General features: G+C 67.4%; 4 protein-coding genes across 7 annotated transcripts; 2 read left to right on the forward strand and 2 right to left on the reverse strand.

The window, feature by feature from the left end:
- Positions 1 to 592: 592 nt before the first annotated feature.
- LOC104009284 (membrane-spanning 4-domains subfamily A member 15) lies at positions 593 to 3,484 on the reverse strand. Of its 4 annotated transcripts, none has more exons than XR_015702042.1 (7): positions 3,320 to 3,484; positions 3,006 to 3,125; positions 2,643 to 2,699; positions 2,214 to 2,345; positions 1,534 to 1,640; positions 1,369 to 1,452; positions 593 to 1,046 (listed from the first exon to the last, which is right to left on the reverse strand). XR_015702042.1 is itself a non-coding variant. In XM_087746704.1 (7 exons), exons 1-7 carry the CDS (start codon positions 3,407 to 3,409, stop codon positions 1,026 to 1,028), a joined length of 618 nt encoding a protein of 205 aa, XP_087602830.1. In that variant the 5' UTR covers positions 3,410 to 3,484; the 3' UTR covers positions 607 to 1,025. The 4 variants fall into 4 exon arrangements, 3 of the variants coding, with proteins under 3 accessions (XP_087602831.1, XP_087602830.1, XP_087602829.1); XM_087746704.1 differs by having other exon boundaries at positions 607 to 1,046; positions 1,534 to 1,647; XM_087746705.1 differs by having other exon boundaries at positions 605 to 1,452.
- Positions 3,485 to 4,779: 1,295 nt separating this feature from the next.
- Positions 4,780 to 7,977, reverse strand: LOC148057020 (zona pellucida sperm-binding protein 3-like). Its single transcript, XM_087746764.1, has 9 exons — positions 7,908 to 7,977; positions 7,159 to 7,331; positions 6,514 to 6,626; positions 6,213 to 6,316; positions 5,931 to 6,102; positions 5,681 to 5,792; positions 5,375 to 5,555; positions 5,127 to 5,291; positions 4,780 to 5,044 (listed from the first exon to the last, which is right to left on the reverse strand). The coding sequence occupies exons 1-9, from the start codon at positions 7,975 to 7,977 to the stop codon at positions 4,803 to 4,805; spliced, it is 1,332 nt and encodes a 443-aa protein (XP_087602890.1). The 3' UTR covers positions 4,780 to 4,802.
- Positions 7,978 to 9,363: 1,386 nt separating this feature from the next.
- CBLIF (cobalamin binding intrinsic factor) lies at positions 9,364 to 11,574 on the forward strand. Its single transcript, XM_009461271.2, has 9 exons — positions 9,364 to 9,523; positions 9,659 to 9,838; positions 9,996 to 10,139; positions 10,237 to 10,380; positions 10,455 to 10,630; positions 10,717 to 10,945; positions 11,045 to 11,186; positions 11,272 to 11,390; positions 11,465 to 11,574. Exons 1-9 carry the CDS (start codon positions 9,454 to 9,456, stop codon positions 11,524 to 11,526), a joined length of 1,266 nt encoding a protein of 421 aa, XP_009459546.2. The 5' UTR covers positions 9,364 to 9,453; the 3' UTR covers positions 11,527 to 11,574.
- A 316-nt stretch (positions 11,575 to 11,890) lies between these two features.
- MRPL16 (mitochondrial ribosomal protein L16) lies at positions 11,891 to 13,646 on the forward strand. The gene is made up of 4 exons (XM_087741683.1): positions 11,891 to 12,000; positions 12,343 to 12,408; positions 12,530 to 12,678; positions 13,114 to 13,646. The coding sequence occupies exons 1-4, from the start codon at positions 11,958 to 11,960 to the stop codon at positions 13,597 to 13,599; spliced, it is 744 nt and encodes a 247-aa protein (XP_087597809.1). The 5' UTR covers positions 11,891 to 11,957; the 3' UTR covers positions 13,600 to 13,646.
- Positions 13,647 to 13,695: the final 49 nt, after the last annotated feature.

Genomic DNA, 13,695 nt, shown 5'->3' on the forward strand with positions numbered 1-13,695 from the left:
TGGACGTCAGTAACGAGCTCGACAGGAGCCGACAAACCTCTCTGCTGGTTAAAAATGGGCCAAGAAGTCCTTTGATCTCAGTTTCTGCCCCCAAAATGAGCACGGGTGAGGTTTGGGAGCGCTCATCAGGTCCCTCGACTCCGTTCCCACCACACGGGATCGCCCAGGCACGTTCGCAGCCTCATGGAAACAGGGAGCACGTGCCACCGGTGTCCCCGCGTCACCCCGAGGAGCGGCCCCAGCCCATGGGGGGCTCCGCTGCTGGTGGAAGAACCCGGAGCCGCTGCCGTCACCGTCATCGCCACCAGCTGCTCCGGCAGCGCTAAACATAGCAAGCTATTTGGGTGGAGGGGATTTAGGGTGGCAGATTTCCTTAGTGGGGGAGCAGGTACCAGGGTGACCGTTGCATCTCGCCAGCTCCAGCGGGACCAGATGAGGGTGACGGGCACAGGAGAGCCCCGAACCAGGCAGAATGAGCCCCTTGCCTGACAGACATCAGATTTGCAGCTCCCGCGCTGAGAAATCCCCAAAACAAGGAGACACAGGCCCGGCTGGAGCGTTTATGTCAAAGATAAAATAAAGCCAACGGGGTACAAGCCGAGGTAGATGGTCCAGCTACCCGCGTGGCTCCTGGCATACGTCGGGGTCGCTATAAGCTACCTGCTACATGGCCACCAGACCTCAGGGAGGTCCTGAACCCCGATGTGAGTGAACCCCAGCAGCCAACTGGGTATTTATGGGCAGAAACACCCCGGGAAGCCCCAAGATGCCCCCCCCCCCCCCCCCCGAGAAGCCCCTTCTCCAAAACAGCCAGCAGGCAAAGAGCCCTTCTTTGAGACCTCGCACAGGGGCAGGGACAAATTTGGGGTGCTTGCTGGCTTTCAGGAGGGGGGTACGAGCGTGTCCCAGCCTGCAGCGCAGCAGGAGGAGGATGCCGTAGCCCTGGACGCGGGGAGCCGGCTGGGGACGATTTCAGGAGCGTGGAGGCAGGACCCCGCACCGATGTCCTTGGGGCCAGCGCCTCGCTAGACTTCAGGGGTGGCCAGCTGCAAAGAAACCCAAGAGTTGCTGCTTCTGGGAAGGGGACAGGGCTTAGAGTGCCCCCACCGGCACCCACCGCCCCGCGGGGTCTGTGGGGCCTTCGGCCTCTCCACCGCCCCTCGCGCCCACCCACGCCTGGAGCAGCGCCCGGTGCAGCGAGGTGGAGGTGCTCCCCGGGGATGGGGGTGGCATGCTTTCCGGGATGGGGGACACCGGCGGCGGCGGGAGGAGGTCTGTCATGCAGGCAGGGGTCAGACGTTGGTCCTGGGAGCCAGCCTGGCCCCGGCTCTGCTTCTAGCTGGGCTGTTCTTTGGGGTCGTAGATCACCTCGGCGTAGCTGGGTGGCTGGGGCAGGTCAGCCAGCGGCACGGCCAGGTCCACCCGTGTGGCGCTGGGCACGATCAGCATGGCCTGGGGGAGAGCAGGGGGGGATGGTGCTGGGGGTCCGGCCGGCTGCCCTTCGCCCGGCCGCCCTTCGCCCCCCTGCCCTACCTCGTTGGAGCTGAGGCGGGTGGCCCGGCACCAAAAATTGGCGGTGGCCACGGCGATGCAGAACTCCAGGATAGTGAAGATGAGCAGGACGATGGAAATCCCATTCCCTGCGAGCTCCAGGACGGGGAAAGCCCCATCAGCAGTGCCCAGGAGGAGGAAACCCGGGCTCGGCCCCACAGGATGGGCCCCACCCCACGTTTTGGGGCGAGGATCTTGGGGCTTCCCCTCCTCTGTCCCCCACCGATCCTAAGCACTGCAGCCCCGGCTCCGCAGGTGCCAAGGTCTCGCTCGGAGCCCTCCGCCTCACCGCCTTTATGGCTTGTGGAGAGAAACGGGCACTTCCAGGGCGTGAGTCATCTCCCGAGGTATCGGCCTAAAATAGGTCAGGCGCACGGCACCGCGCCGGCAGACGGCCCTGCAGTCGGGGTGCTGCCGGCTGTGGGCTCCCTGCTCCCCAGCAGTGATGGGGCTGAGCCCCACGGAGGAGCCTAGCAAAGCTCTCCCCCCAAGGAAGGGCTCAGGCAGCATCCAGGGAGGCACAAAAGCCCCCGGGAGGGATGGAAAAGGGGACAAGGGAGGTTTCCAAAAGGCTTAGCCCTGTCTGGGCAGGCTCAGCCAGCCCTGGGCACCGCTGCTCCGAAAGCGGAGGCTGGGGGGGGCCCGGCTGTACCCCTGCTTACCAAGACGAGATAGCTGTAGTAGTCAAAGCTGGAGCGGTAGAGGCCGTTCAGGTTGAGGTCTACGATGAAGGCGACAATACCCAGCAGAGCAAAGATGGCACTGATGACATTCATGGTCTGGCTGCCCTTCACCTGCGGGCACGGGGAGGCTTTGGGGTAGGCATCAAACCCCAAAGCCCATGGGGACACCCGCCGCCCCGGCTCTGCGGCACTGCCCGGCCGAGCCCCCGGGGACCGGCCGCGGGTAACAGCTCGGGTTGCCTTTGGGGTTTGTTTTCCTTCCCTCTTTCCCACTGCTCGTTTCCAGAAATAACCCTGGCGCAAGCTTCAAACGTGGCTTCGCCCCGATGGGTTTCACCCCGGGGGTCGAGCTGCTCCCGCCCGCCCGTCCCCCTCCTCCAGCAAAGGGGGATCCCCGGGGACACTCACCGCGCACTCTGTGGGGCTCTTCTCCGCCCCGATGGAGAGGCAGCCTGAGATGATAAACTGTGCCAGGAGAGAGGGGGACAGTCAGCTGCCGCCGCGGTCACCCTCAGCCCCCCGAACCCACAGGGGGTGAAACACCCACCCAGCATTAACAAGCTGCCCACGGGCACGGCCCCACGGCTCTCAGGGGTACGGTGACACCCCCCCCCCCCTTGCGTGTTGTTGGTCCTTGAGTTTTACAGCTGCTGTAGCAGAAGCCCCTGTCCCCGGTCTCTGGGAGCTCCGGGACCGCCGTGGGCATCCCTCCCCGGTGGGCATCCCTCTTCCCCGGTGGGCATCCCTCTTCCCCGGCCCCACGCTACGCACAGACACGCCGCCCAGGAAAGGGATCTCGCCGATGACGAAGACGGAGGTGTAAACGTTGGTGAGCGTCGTCAGGACGATCCCGAAACCGATGTGCATGAAACCGGTCATGATCTGGATGGTCTGTGGGATGAAGCAGGGTGAGACTGGGACCAACTCACCACCAGCACCCCCCTGGGGATGGGGGTGTCCTGGTCCCCGACCCGTGGCATCCCCCGGGGGCTCACCAGGAGGGGCAGAAGCCCCCAGGGATGGGGCAGGGGGATTTTCTAGGGGTGCCACCCCCCCCCCCAAGCCACCCGCCCCCCCAGACTCACCCCCATGACTCGGTTCTTGCCCTTGGGCAGGGTCTCGGCCGTGTACATCACCGTGCGGCTGCCCAGCCTCAGGCTCCCCATCCCCTGCATGGAGGCAGCGGGGGGGGACAGCGGGGACCCCCCCCCCCCCCCGGCCCGGCCGCCCCGTCCGGTCCCCGGAGCAGCCCGGTCCCTCCCGGGGCCGCCCCCGCCCCACCCCGCCCCGCCCCGGCGGGTTCCCATTGGTTCATCGCGGGATGATGTCAGAAGCTGCAGCATCCCCGGGCCACCGCCCAAAACCCACGCGTGGGTCCCACGACCCCCGGGGGGGGGGGAACCCCGCCGCAGGATGGCTGGTGGGCGAGGGACACGGAGCAGATGGGAAATAGGGACGGGGGACGGGGGGGGGGGGGAGGAAGAGGCAGCCCCCCCAAAACCACCCCACCCGTGGGTGCAGCCCCCGTGGGGAGGGGAAAGTGGGGTTACCCCAGCTGCGTGGGGCAGGGGGGAGCTGCTCAGTGCGGGGAAGGGGTCCAGGACACCGTGGCCCTATGGGGAAGAGATGCTCAGACCCCAACCCACAGCACGCCCGGGGCTACAGATGAGGAAAGCAGGGTGCCGGGGAGGAAAACTGCCCCAAAAGCCCCCCCAAATATGTCTGTCCCCCCCAAACCCTGCCGAGAGCTGCGCCCAGCCCCGCTTGCAGCCCCCACGCCCCAGCCCAAGGCCATGTTTACAGGAGCTCAGAAAGAAGCAAGGAAAAAAAAAAAAAAAAAAAAAAGCTCTCTGCAGCTGAGTTCCTGGAAGAAAGATCCATCAGAGGCCATTAGGCACGAAAAGCCTCCTCCCTGCAGCTGCGGTGATGGGCTGGCCCCTGCCCCGCACGGGGTGTGGGGCTGGGCACTGCCCCGGGGTTGTGGGGACCAGACCTCCTCGGCACCCCTTCTCCAGCCTGGCTCTGCCCCGGGAAGGTCCCTGCTCCCTGGTAGAGGGGATGGCAAGCAGATCCTGGCATCGTCGTGGCCCCACCGCAGCCAGCTACTCTTCACCGCCATGGCTTCACACCCAGGGTGCTGGCCCACAGTTTCAGGGTGTCCAGCCAAGAGCAGAAGCCAAGAATTCCAGGTAAGGGAGAAAAAACAAGAGTCAGGAAATAATTAAAGCCGTGCAATACCGCCATACGCACCACAATCCTGTGCCTGGCACTGCCCACGCGGTGAGCGGCCGATAAGGCGAGGGTCCGCACGGCTCAGCGGTGACCACGGCACAGGAGCCGTGCTTGCCTGGGACCCGGCCCTCCTTCCCACGCCATGGTGGGCGGCGTGGGCTGGCCGGCAGCCCCCCAGAGAGGCCAGTGGGACCCTTTGGGGTACACAGAGGCACCGGGGACATGTCACATCCCCCCCACCCACTCACCCTGAGCACCCAGCGGTCTCCGCAGCCCCCTCCCGCACCAATCTGGCACAGCTTTTCTGCCGCAGGTTTATTTCTAAAACAAGGAGGCTCACACGATGGCAGGGTTCGCAGGAGCAGGGGGGTTCCTGGGGGTGGCCCAGGCACTGCCGGCTGCGGTGGGGGCCATGGCCACGGCACAGGGCTCCCCTGGGGCTGCCTCGGGACCCCCCACCCGCTGCCCACTCCGGTAGCGCCGCACCGAGCAGTAGCAGCCGGCCATGCCCACGGCGGTGAGGATGGAGCACATGGCCACCATGGCCAGCATGGTGGCGGGGACGGGGAGAGCCGACCCTGCAGGGAAAGGCAGTGGGGTGAGGGGGATGGCAGGGTCACCCCAGCCACCCCCCAGCACCGTGGGGCAGCTCACACTCACCCGAGTCCCTCTTCTCCCCCCGCACCACGGGGACAGAGGGGTGGTGAGGCGGTGCCGTGCCGGGCTCCGGTGCCGTGGGGAGCCCCGTGGGGGCCGGGGACGAGCTGGGCAGAGCCGAGAGCAGCCCCAGGGGACCGAGGCGGACGCTGGCTTCTCCCAGGAGCCCTGCAAGGAGAAGTCCATCAGGCACCGCTGGGCACAGGCATCCCCTGTAGGGCTCATGGATCCCACCGAGGGGGTCCTCTTACCTCCGCTGCCAGCCAGCCGGCGCTGCCGCCGGCCCCCGCAGCCGGCCGGGGACCCACAGCACGAGCAGTCGGCCCCATCTGGGGAGCGCCAGGCGGCTGCCACACGGTCGTAGGAACAGGCTTTGCCGGAGGTGCTGCCAGCCCCCTCTGTCACAGCCTTCAGGTGACAGCGGAGGTAGATCTGCAGGGACAAGCATCCTCCTGCCGCACCACCCGAGCGGTTCTCCACCGATCAGCCCCGGCCACCCCTTCCCCGCGCTGGTGGGTGGGTGTCACCCCGCACCCCCAGACCCTGCTGCCACAGACCTGCCTGCCGGAGGCGTTTGGGAAGAGGAAGGTATCCAGCTGGAAGCGGAGGAAGCCGTCTCCACGCTGGGGTAGGAAGCGGGAGCGACCAAGCTGCCCATCCAGCAGGCACCTGCCGGGATGGGAGACGGGGTGAGATGGGTGCTGCCACCCCGCCCAGGCTCTGCCATTGCCTGCAGGGTCCCGGCGAGGAGGAAGAGCGGCAATTTGGGGCAGCAGCCACCACCCCATGCCCAGCCCTGGTGCTCACCCATTGTCAGCGATGACCTCGTATTTCAGCCGCGCCGCCGCGCTCGGGCTGGCCACGCACTCGTCCACGAAGACCCTCAGGGGCAGACGGGGGTCGGTGCTCACCGACGCCTCGATGTTGATCAGCTCCCCCAGGGAATAGGTGGGCTGGCGCAGGCGGGAGGACCAGGTACCTGGAAGGCACACGGCTGCGGCCGCCCCGAGCATCGCCCCGGGGCCCTGGCCAGGCAGGGGGGTCCCCCCCACCCAGGGGAATGAGGGGGTCTGGGGCTCCCCCACTCACTGTCATACACATCCAGGGCGAAGCGCAAGCGTCTCTGGTGAGCGACGGTGGAGCCGAAGGGGACCCAGGTGGGCTGGACAGCCCCGGACGAAACACTGCCCGTCCTGCGCCACAAAGCGTCCTTGAGCGGGGTGACAGGCACCCGGGGGCAGGCAGGGCACCCCAGGCACCCCACCGCCCCCTCCCTGCCCAGAACGGGCTGGTGGCCGAGGCACCGAGGGATCCCGTCGTGGATCACACCCAGGGAGGGTGGGCACACGGGGCTCAGCCGGAGCCCGGCTCCGTGGGGCTCCCCGTTTACCTGGGGTAGTAACACTCCACGGGGAGGGAGAAGGGTCTGGCGCGAGCCACGGGCCCCCCGGCCGCGGGACGGTAACGGAGGACGTTGCTGTAGCGGATGCTGCCTGGGAGGAGCTGGGGGAATGAGCAGACGTGGGGCTGGAGGTGTCACCAGCCTCAGAACGGGTGTCCCCTCCCCGTCCCCAGCACCGCGGGAGGAGTGCTGCCAGCCCGGGAGCCAGAAAGCTGCTCGGCACACGGTGAGAGCCGGGTTCCAGGTCATCGGTAACGGTCTCGCTCACATGAACCGGCGCTCCCAGCCTCGCACAAAGGGTGGTTGTGCCCGTGGCTGCTGCCGGGGACTGTGCCAGGGGGACGGCAGGACCCAGGGGTCTGGCCCTGGAGCTCACCCAACACGTGGGTGCGGTGACAATGACGGCACAGGCACCCTGGGGAGAGGGGTGGTTGTGGAGGACCCACCACGCCTGTCCCACGTGGCTTCCTTCCCAGCCACGGGGGCTTCGGCAGGCACAGCCAAGGATGCCCTGACACTGTCCCTCCCCTCTGGGACGTGGTGTCCCCCCCCTCCATCCTACAGCCGCCTCAAGGAGGGCCACGCTGCCGCAGCCCCTCCGACAGGGACACGTAGCCACCCCTGGCTCCTCACCTCCAGGGTGGTCCCGCAGCCCACAAGCGGGTGCTCCAGCCGGTACCTGTCCCTGTCAGTGGCGGTCACCCCGCAGCCGGCTCCCAGGGTCAGCTCCCCACCGGCCACACGGCTCCCCAGGAGGCCAGCCGGCACCGCCACAGAGAGCCACGCGCGGCCACACGTAACAGAGACTATGGAGAGGAGAGGAGAGGAGAGGAGAGGAGAGGAGAGGAGAGGAGAGGAGAGGAGAGGAGAGGAGAGGAAGGGCTGAGCCAGCTCGCCGGGGACCCCCAGGCTGCCTGCTCCCAGGGCAGCAAGTCAGCAAGCCCCCAGTACCGATGTCCCCTCGAGTTCCCCCATTTTATCACTGACAGCCTTGGGGAGGACAGGGAAGGAGGTGGCCCCAGGGGCTGAGCTGCTTTGTGCTGTCACCCTAGGGCACCGATGTGGCCAGGATGCTCCAGATGGGTCCCCATGGGGAGATGGGGATGCAGGACCCCCCCCCCCCAGGGCTTCCCTCATTCCAGATGCCCCAAACCTGGTGCTTGAGGCAGCCTGACCTACAGACCTGCCCTGCCTGGGGTGGAGAAGAGACTGTAGTCTTCCTCTGCTGGCAGCCAGGCGTCTCCCATGCCCAACACCCCACAGCAAACAGCCGTGGCCAGGGCAGAGGCACCCAGCAGCCCAGCCTGGGGGGGCACTGCCCGCTCCCCCTCCCCAGGGAGGGCAGGAGACCCAGCAGGGCTCCCCCCAAAACAGCCCCTTACCCAGGGCATCCTGCGCCCAGGCTGCGGTCGCAAGAAAGAGCACAAACCACCTTCTCCTGAGAGCCTTCATCGTGATGGAGGAGGAAGAGGAGGGGCAGCCTCCACTGATGGGTTTTTACCCCTGGGCCAAGGTCGATGGCCGCAGCTCTCCCAATGGGAGGCCGGGTGGGCCCTGCAGCCCCACGCCCAGCCCCTCGCACCCAGCTGGGGCCCGTCTCCGCAGAGCTTTCCTCCTCCCGGAGGGCAAACCAAGGGCCCCGGTCCCTGGCCCTGTCCTTGCCCCAGCCCTGCTCCTTCCCCTGGTCCTGGTCCCTGCCCCGGTCCTGGTCCCTGCCCCTGCCTGGGGGACGATGGAGAGGGTGGGGGTCAATCTCTGGCCGTGTGCTGCCCTCCTCGCCCCAAAAGCAGGCTGGCCCTCGCACGCAGGGTGACGAGCGTGTCCTTGGGGCACCCTCCCACTGCAGAGCCTCTGGGGAAACTGAGGCACGCGAAGGGTGCTGAGAGGGGTCCCTCGAGCTGTGCTGGGACAAGGGGGGCACCCGGCTCACCCAGGCACCCCCAGCCTGCCCTCCCCATCCCGGCTGCCTCCGGCCTCTGGCATGGGGCAGCAGGCAGGGGTGGGCAGCCCCCAGCGCTCCGTGGGGAGCAGCCTGGGGTAGAAAACGACCCGGCTGGTGGACCCAGAGCTGCCCCCGAGCCCCCGCGTCCTGCTCGCCCACGGTGCTGGCGGCAGAGCTGCTGCGTAACCACGGCCGCTACGCGGTCACCCACACCGGTAAGGAAAGTCTCCGCCGGTGCGCTCCGTTCCAGGTGCAGAACCCGGCATTTTTCCTGTTAAATTCCCTGCCATTGATGATTGCCCGAAGCTCCCAACCCTCTGCAGGGTATCTGTCCCTCGAGGCAGTCACCAGTACCTCCCAGTTTGTTACTGGCAGCAAATTTGCTAAGGGTGTGTTCAACTGCAGCGACTGGCCTCCAGCCAGCTGCAGCCCCGTTCCCTACACCCTTTTGATGGCACTGTCCTTTAAATACTTTTCAATACCGCAAATAGCAACCAGGGTAACTTCCCCCATCATTTTTCCGGGTACTGAGGTTAGACTAACAAGGCTGTCGTTCCCTGGAAGGTACAAGCCCTCTTTGTAAACTGGGAAACAGCTGGCGAGCTTCCAGCCAGCAGGGACCTCCCCAAGCGCCCAGGACCTTGGGGAGATTGGGGTTGGGGAGGGGGGGTTCCTGCTGTGACACCCACCAGCCCCCGGATGAATCTCAGCCAGTCCCACAGAGGACGTTCAACTGGTCCAACTGGTCCCTTGCGATTTCAGTGACCTCAAATGGAAAATCCCTGCCCCTGCAGCGGTGACCCTCCAACTCTGTTTGACACCCTTGGGCACACAGATAAGCAGGTGGTGCTTGGCAGTGCCAGGAGGGCTGTGGAAGGGCAGGTGACCGGATCAGAGCAGATAAAAACGGAGAGGACGCCCGGAGAGACAAGCGCCGAAGGGACTGCGCCGGCCTGAGTGGATCTGCTTGCCCCGAGGAGGAGAGGATGCTGCGTGTGGCTTTCGGCATCGGGGTCCTGCTGGCCCTGGTGGGCGGCACAGCCACGCAGGGCTGCGGTGAGTGTCAGCCCTCCCGCAGAGGCAGCGGAGCGGGACCGGTGGCCCTGCCAGGGGGTGCATGGAGGGGACATGGGGTCCCCAGTGACCTCCCGCCGTGAGTGCCAGCGGGGTTCCCGGCCCCTCTCCTTCCAGTTGCCCCGCAACACCTGGTCTCCAAGCTGCTGCACAGGCTGGAGAAGTCCGTCAAGAAGGACGAGCCGCCAAACCCCAGCGTCCTGCTGGCCATGAACCTGGCCGGGGCCAGGGGCAGCAACACCCACAAGTGGCTGCTCCATGCGATACAGGAGGAGGCCGTGAAAAGAGCTCACAAAGGTAGGGAGGGGCGGGGGGTGCACCCCTGCCGCGGCACCCAGTCCCGGCGGACACGGTACCGCAGGTTTGGCACCACCGGCTCTCTCCACCCCGGCCGAGGACCAGGGTGCCAGGTCCTGTCCCCTTTCATGCCCTGGCTGCTCTCTTGTCCCCGCAGACATGACCTCGGGAGAGGTGGCTCTGTACGTGCTCGCCCTCCTCTCCTCCTGCCAGGACCCCCAGCATGTCCACGCCCTGGGGCAAACCGTCGACCTGCTCCGCATCCTGCAGCAGAAAACGGACGAGGAGATGGCCACCCTGGGTACGCCGGGGTGGGAGGGAGGACCCAGGGTGCTGGGGGAGGCATCTCCCTCCCCGCGCCCCGGCTCCCCCTCAGCTCGCCGCGCTTTGCTTTGCAGAGATGACCGGGCATCCCAAGACCACCCTGTACAGCATGAGCCTGGACGCCCTGGGCCTGTGCCTCTCGGGGGCAAGCGGCTATGAAACACCATCCGTGGCCCTGGCCAAGGAGGTGCTGAGCCCTGACAGCCACCTCTCCGTGGGTAAGGGTCCCCTCCGGCCCCATCGTGTCCCCTCCCCTCGCAAAGCGAGTCGTAGTGACGCCAGGATCTGGCAGACACCCGTGCCGTGGCGGCGCTGGCGCTGGCGTGCACGTACGACCACGTAAACCTCCACGACATGCGGGACCTGCTCCAGAAGGCACTGTCGACGGTGACCAACGGCTTCCTCAACGAGCAGGAGAAGCAGCATGGCATGATTGGGAACATCTACAGCATGGGGCTGGCCCTGCAGGTACAGGGTGGGGCTGCGGCGCTGCGGTGGCCCGGTGCCGCTCCCGGGGCTGCTCACGCCGCCTCCCTCCTCCTCCTCCTCCTCAGGCGCTGGAGGCCACGGTTAAGTTTTACGCCCCGCGGAAGTGGAACTGCGCCCAGGCCTTCTCCGTGGTGTACGGCCATGACTATCGCCAGCCCATGGCCATCGCCCAGGTCCTGCCTGCCCTCGTGGGCAGATCCTACATGGAAGCGGCTGACCTGGACTGTGCCAGCACAACCCTGCACCCCCTGTTGTCCCTGTCCCCAGAGTTGGGTACAACAGAGGTTCTTAGAGGTACGGCTGGAGCATCCCCAGACCCCCCAGGGACAACACTGCTGGACCCCCCCCTGCCCTATGGCGGGCACCCACCTTGCCCTTCTCCCCTCCCCGCAGCCCCCATCACAGTGCACTACTCCATCATCAACAAGCTGCAGGGAACGCCCTTCAGCTACACCACCACCGTGCAGGTCCCGGGCGGCTCCACGCTGCTCACGGTGCTGCAGGAGGCAGCGAAGGAAAACCCCCAGACCTTTAGGTGAGAGCCAGAGGGGCCAGGGCGGGGGGAACATGGCATCCCCCCGCCTCGCACCAAGCCCCGAGCCCGCCCGTTTCTCCGGCAGCTTCCAGACAGAGCAGACGTCCTGGGGGCCCATGGTGGTCTCCATCCACGGGCTGGCAGCCGACTCGGAGGACAGAACCTACTGGCAGTTCCTCAGCGCCGGGGACCCCCTCTCGGAAGGTGGGCGGCCCAGGCTGGGGGGGCCGCGCCGGGGGTCTCGCTGCCCCGGCCTCACCTCTGTCCCTTCGCCGCAGGGGTCGGTAGCTACAAACCGCGGGACGGGGAGCACATCCAGGCCGTCTTCAGCACCTACTGAAGCCCGCCGGCCTCACCCTGAAGGCAATAAAGAGCCATTTGCAGCGCAGCCCCGTCTGTGTGTGTCTGAGGGGGGGGACGCAGGGCCCGGACCCGGACCCTCCGTGGGGACCACCCGAGGCCTCCGGGAGAGGGTTGCGGCAGCCCCTGGGAGGGACACGGGGGCCTCGACGGGACACCGAGGCGGAGCGGAGGGGTCCTGCCCGGCGGGGACCCATGGCCGGCCCGGGGTGGGGGTCCGGGGGCGACGCAGTGGAGGGAGACGGTGGGGTGGGATTCCGCCCGGAACTAACGTTCCCCCCCGCGTTTCCTGGGTGCGCCGGAGGGACGGACCGTTTTACCGGAAGTGTCCCCCGCCGGGCGGCTCCGGTGGGAGGACCCCATGGCGGCGCCCTACAGGCACTTCCGGCTGTGCGGTGGCGCGGCTCGGGGATGTGGCGATGGCGGCTCCCGCGGTCGCTCCCGGCTGGAGGAGGTCGGGGAGCCTGGGCAGGGCTCCGCGGGGCCACCGGGCGGCCGGGGGGAAGCGTGTCCGGGTGCCCGGGTCCCGGCGGAGGACGAGAGGACGAGCCGGAGACGGGGGGGGGGGGGCTCTGACATCCGGACGCCCGGGCCCTCTCCCGGATGAATCGGGAGGCACTGGGGTCCGGGAGTCCCGGGGCGGCTGTGGTGGCTGTGGGGGGATGTTGGGATCCGGAGGGGGTGGGTTGCGTCCCGCCCGACGCTGCCGGAGCCGCTCCCGGGAAGCGGGGCCGCCCCCGGGCCCCCCTCCCGCTGCATCGGGCCCCGCTCTGACCCCCCCCGCTTTGTCCCCCAGGTCCCGGCGGCCTCACCGTCCCCCGGGCGGGCCTCAAGAAGTTCGTGCTGCCCCCGGACTACAGCGGTAAGGGGAACACGCGAGGGGAGAGCCCCCCCCGGGGATGCGGGGGCTCCCCCCGATCTGCTGCCGCCCCCACCGGGGCGTCCCGGGGCCGGTGACCCTCACACGCCTCTCCCCCGGCCAGGTATCACCTTCCCGGAGAAAACGAAGCTGAAGTTCATGGATAAAGTGCCGGCGGTGCCCAAGGTCAGGAGGGAGCCCCGGCGGCTGCGTGACATCCGCGGCCCGTCCCGGGAGGCCACCGACTTCACCCAGGGGCAGTACGGGATCATGGTGAGCGGGACGGGGCCGGCCGGAGGCGGCGGGGTGGCGAGGGGGAAGGGGCCGGGGGCTGCGTTTGGGCAGGAGCCGGGGAGGGGGCAGGAGCTGGAGCCCCCCGTTTGGTGCTGAGCCCTCCTGTGGGTGGTAAAAACTCCAACCAAACCAGCAACAGGAGGGAACCGCTCCCAAACTGGCTCGGAAAAGCTGGATTGAGTGAGCCGCCTCCGTCAGGAAGCGCCTCAGTTTCCCCAGCGAGGGGATAAGATAATACCGAGCTTAAATTGAAAGGGCAGCTTTGAGACGTCCCGGGTGACGCTGCCCCCCCCCCCCCCCCCCCCGAAAGCGTGGGGGGCGGCCGGCTGCGAGCGCAGGGCGGCGCAGGGGAACCTCTGTCCCCCTCGCCCCGCCGGCGCTGCGTCCCTGAGCTGCCCCGTGCTTCCCCCGCAGGCCTTGGGGGGCGGGTACCTCCACTGGGGCCACTTCGAGATGATCCGCCTGACCATCGGCCGCGGCATGGACCCCAAGAGCATGTTCGCCATCTGGCGCGTGCCGGCTCCCTCCAAACCGGTGACGCGGAAGAGCTTGGGACACCGCATGGGGGGCGGCAAGGGCCCCATCGATCACTACGTGACGGCGGTGAAGAGCGGGCGTTTGGTGGTGGAGGTAGGCGGGCGCTGCGAGTTTGGGGAGGTGGAACCCTTCCTGACGCAGGTGGCCAGGAAACTGCCCTTCCCCGCCGTCGCCGTCAGCCGCGACAGCCTCCAGCAGATGCGGCAGGAGGAAGAGGAGAAGAAACTCAACAACCAAAACCCCTGGACCTTCGAACGCGTCGTCACCGCCAACATGCTGGGGATGCGCAAGTACCTCAGCCCCTACGACCTGCGGCTGAAGGGACGCTACTGGGGCAAATTCTTCCTGAAACACAGGGTGTAACGAGCAGCTGGGGAGGGGGATGCCTTAATTAAACCTTCCCACGAGAATCTGCTGTGGTTTTTGGAGGCGCAAACACGGGGGACGGGAGCAGCCCGG

Source organism: Nipponia nippon, unplaced genomic scaffold (assembly GCF_047370975.1).
Source record: "Nipponia nippon isolate SJK-2023a ecotype South Korea unplaced genomic scaffold, ASM4737097v1 scaffold_10, whole genome shotgun sequence".
Taxonomy (NCBI): domain Eukaryota; kingdom Metazoa; phylum Chordata; class Aves; order Pelecaniformes; family Threskiornithidae; genus Nipponia; species Nipponia nippon.

Bases quoted from the DNA above. Each gene is read 5' to 3' on its own strand.
- MRPL16 (XM_087741683.1), top strand. From the start codon at position 11,958: ATGTGGCGATGGCGGCTCCCGCGGTCGCTCCCGGCTGGAGGAG. The intron at 12,001-12,342 runs GTCGGGGAGCCT...TTTGTCCCCCAG, and splicing joins GTCGCTCCCGGCTGGAGGAG to GTCCCGGCGGCCTCACCGTC. The intron at 12,679-13,113 runs GTGAGCGGGACG...CTTCCCCCGCAG, and splicing joins AGGGGCAGTACGGGATCATG to GCCTTGGGGGGCGGGTACCT.
- LOC148057020 (XM_087746764.1), bottom strand. From the start codon at position 7,977: ATGAAGGCTCTCAGGAGAAGGTGGTTTGTGCTCTTTCTTGCGACCGCA. The intron at 5,292-5,374 runs GTAAGAGGACCC...TTCTCCTTGCAG, and splicing joins CCGGCTGGCTGGCAGCGGAG to GGCTCCTGGGAGAAGCCAGC. The intron at 5,045-5,126 runs GTGAGTGTGAGC...CTTTCCCTGCAG, and splicing joins GGGGGAGAAGAGGGACTCGG to GGTCGGCTCTCCCCGTCCCC.
- CBLIF (XM_009461271.2), top strand. From the start codon at position 9,454: ATGCTGCGTGTGGCTTTCGGCATCGGGGTCCTGCTGGCCCTGGTGGGC. The intron at 9,839-9,995 runs GTAGGGAGGGGC...TTGTCCCCGCAG, and splicing joins CGTGAAAAGAGCTCACAAAG to ACATGACCTCGGGAGAGGTG. The intron at 10,631-10,716 runs GTACAGGGTGGG...CCTCCTCCTCAG, and splicing joins GCATGGGGCTGGCCCTGCAG to GCGCTGGAGGCCACGGTTAA.
- LOC104009284 (XM_087746703.1), bottom strand. From the start codon at position 3,409: ATGCAGGGGATGGGGAGCCTGAGGCTGGGCAGCCGCACGGTGATGTAC. The intron at 2,700-3,005 runs GTGCGTAGCGTG...CTCCTGGCACAG, and splicing joins CTTTCCTGGGCGGCGTGTCT to TTTATCATCTCAGGCTGCCT. The intron at 1,453-1,533 runs GTAGGGCAGGGG...GCTCTCCCCCAG, and splicing joins CCCGCCTCAGCTCCAACGAG to GCCATGCTGATCGTGCCCAG.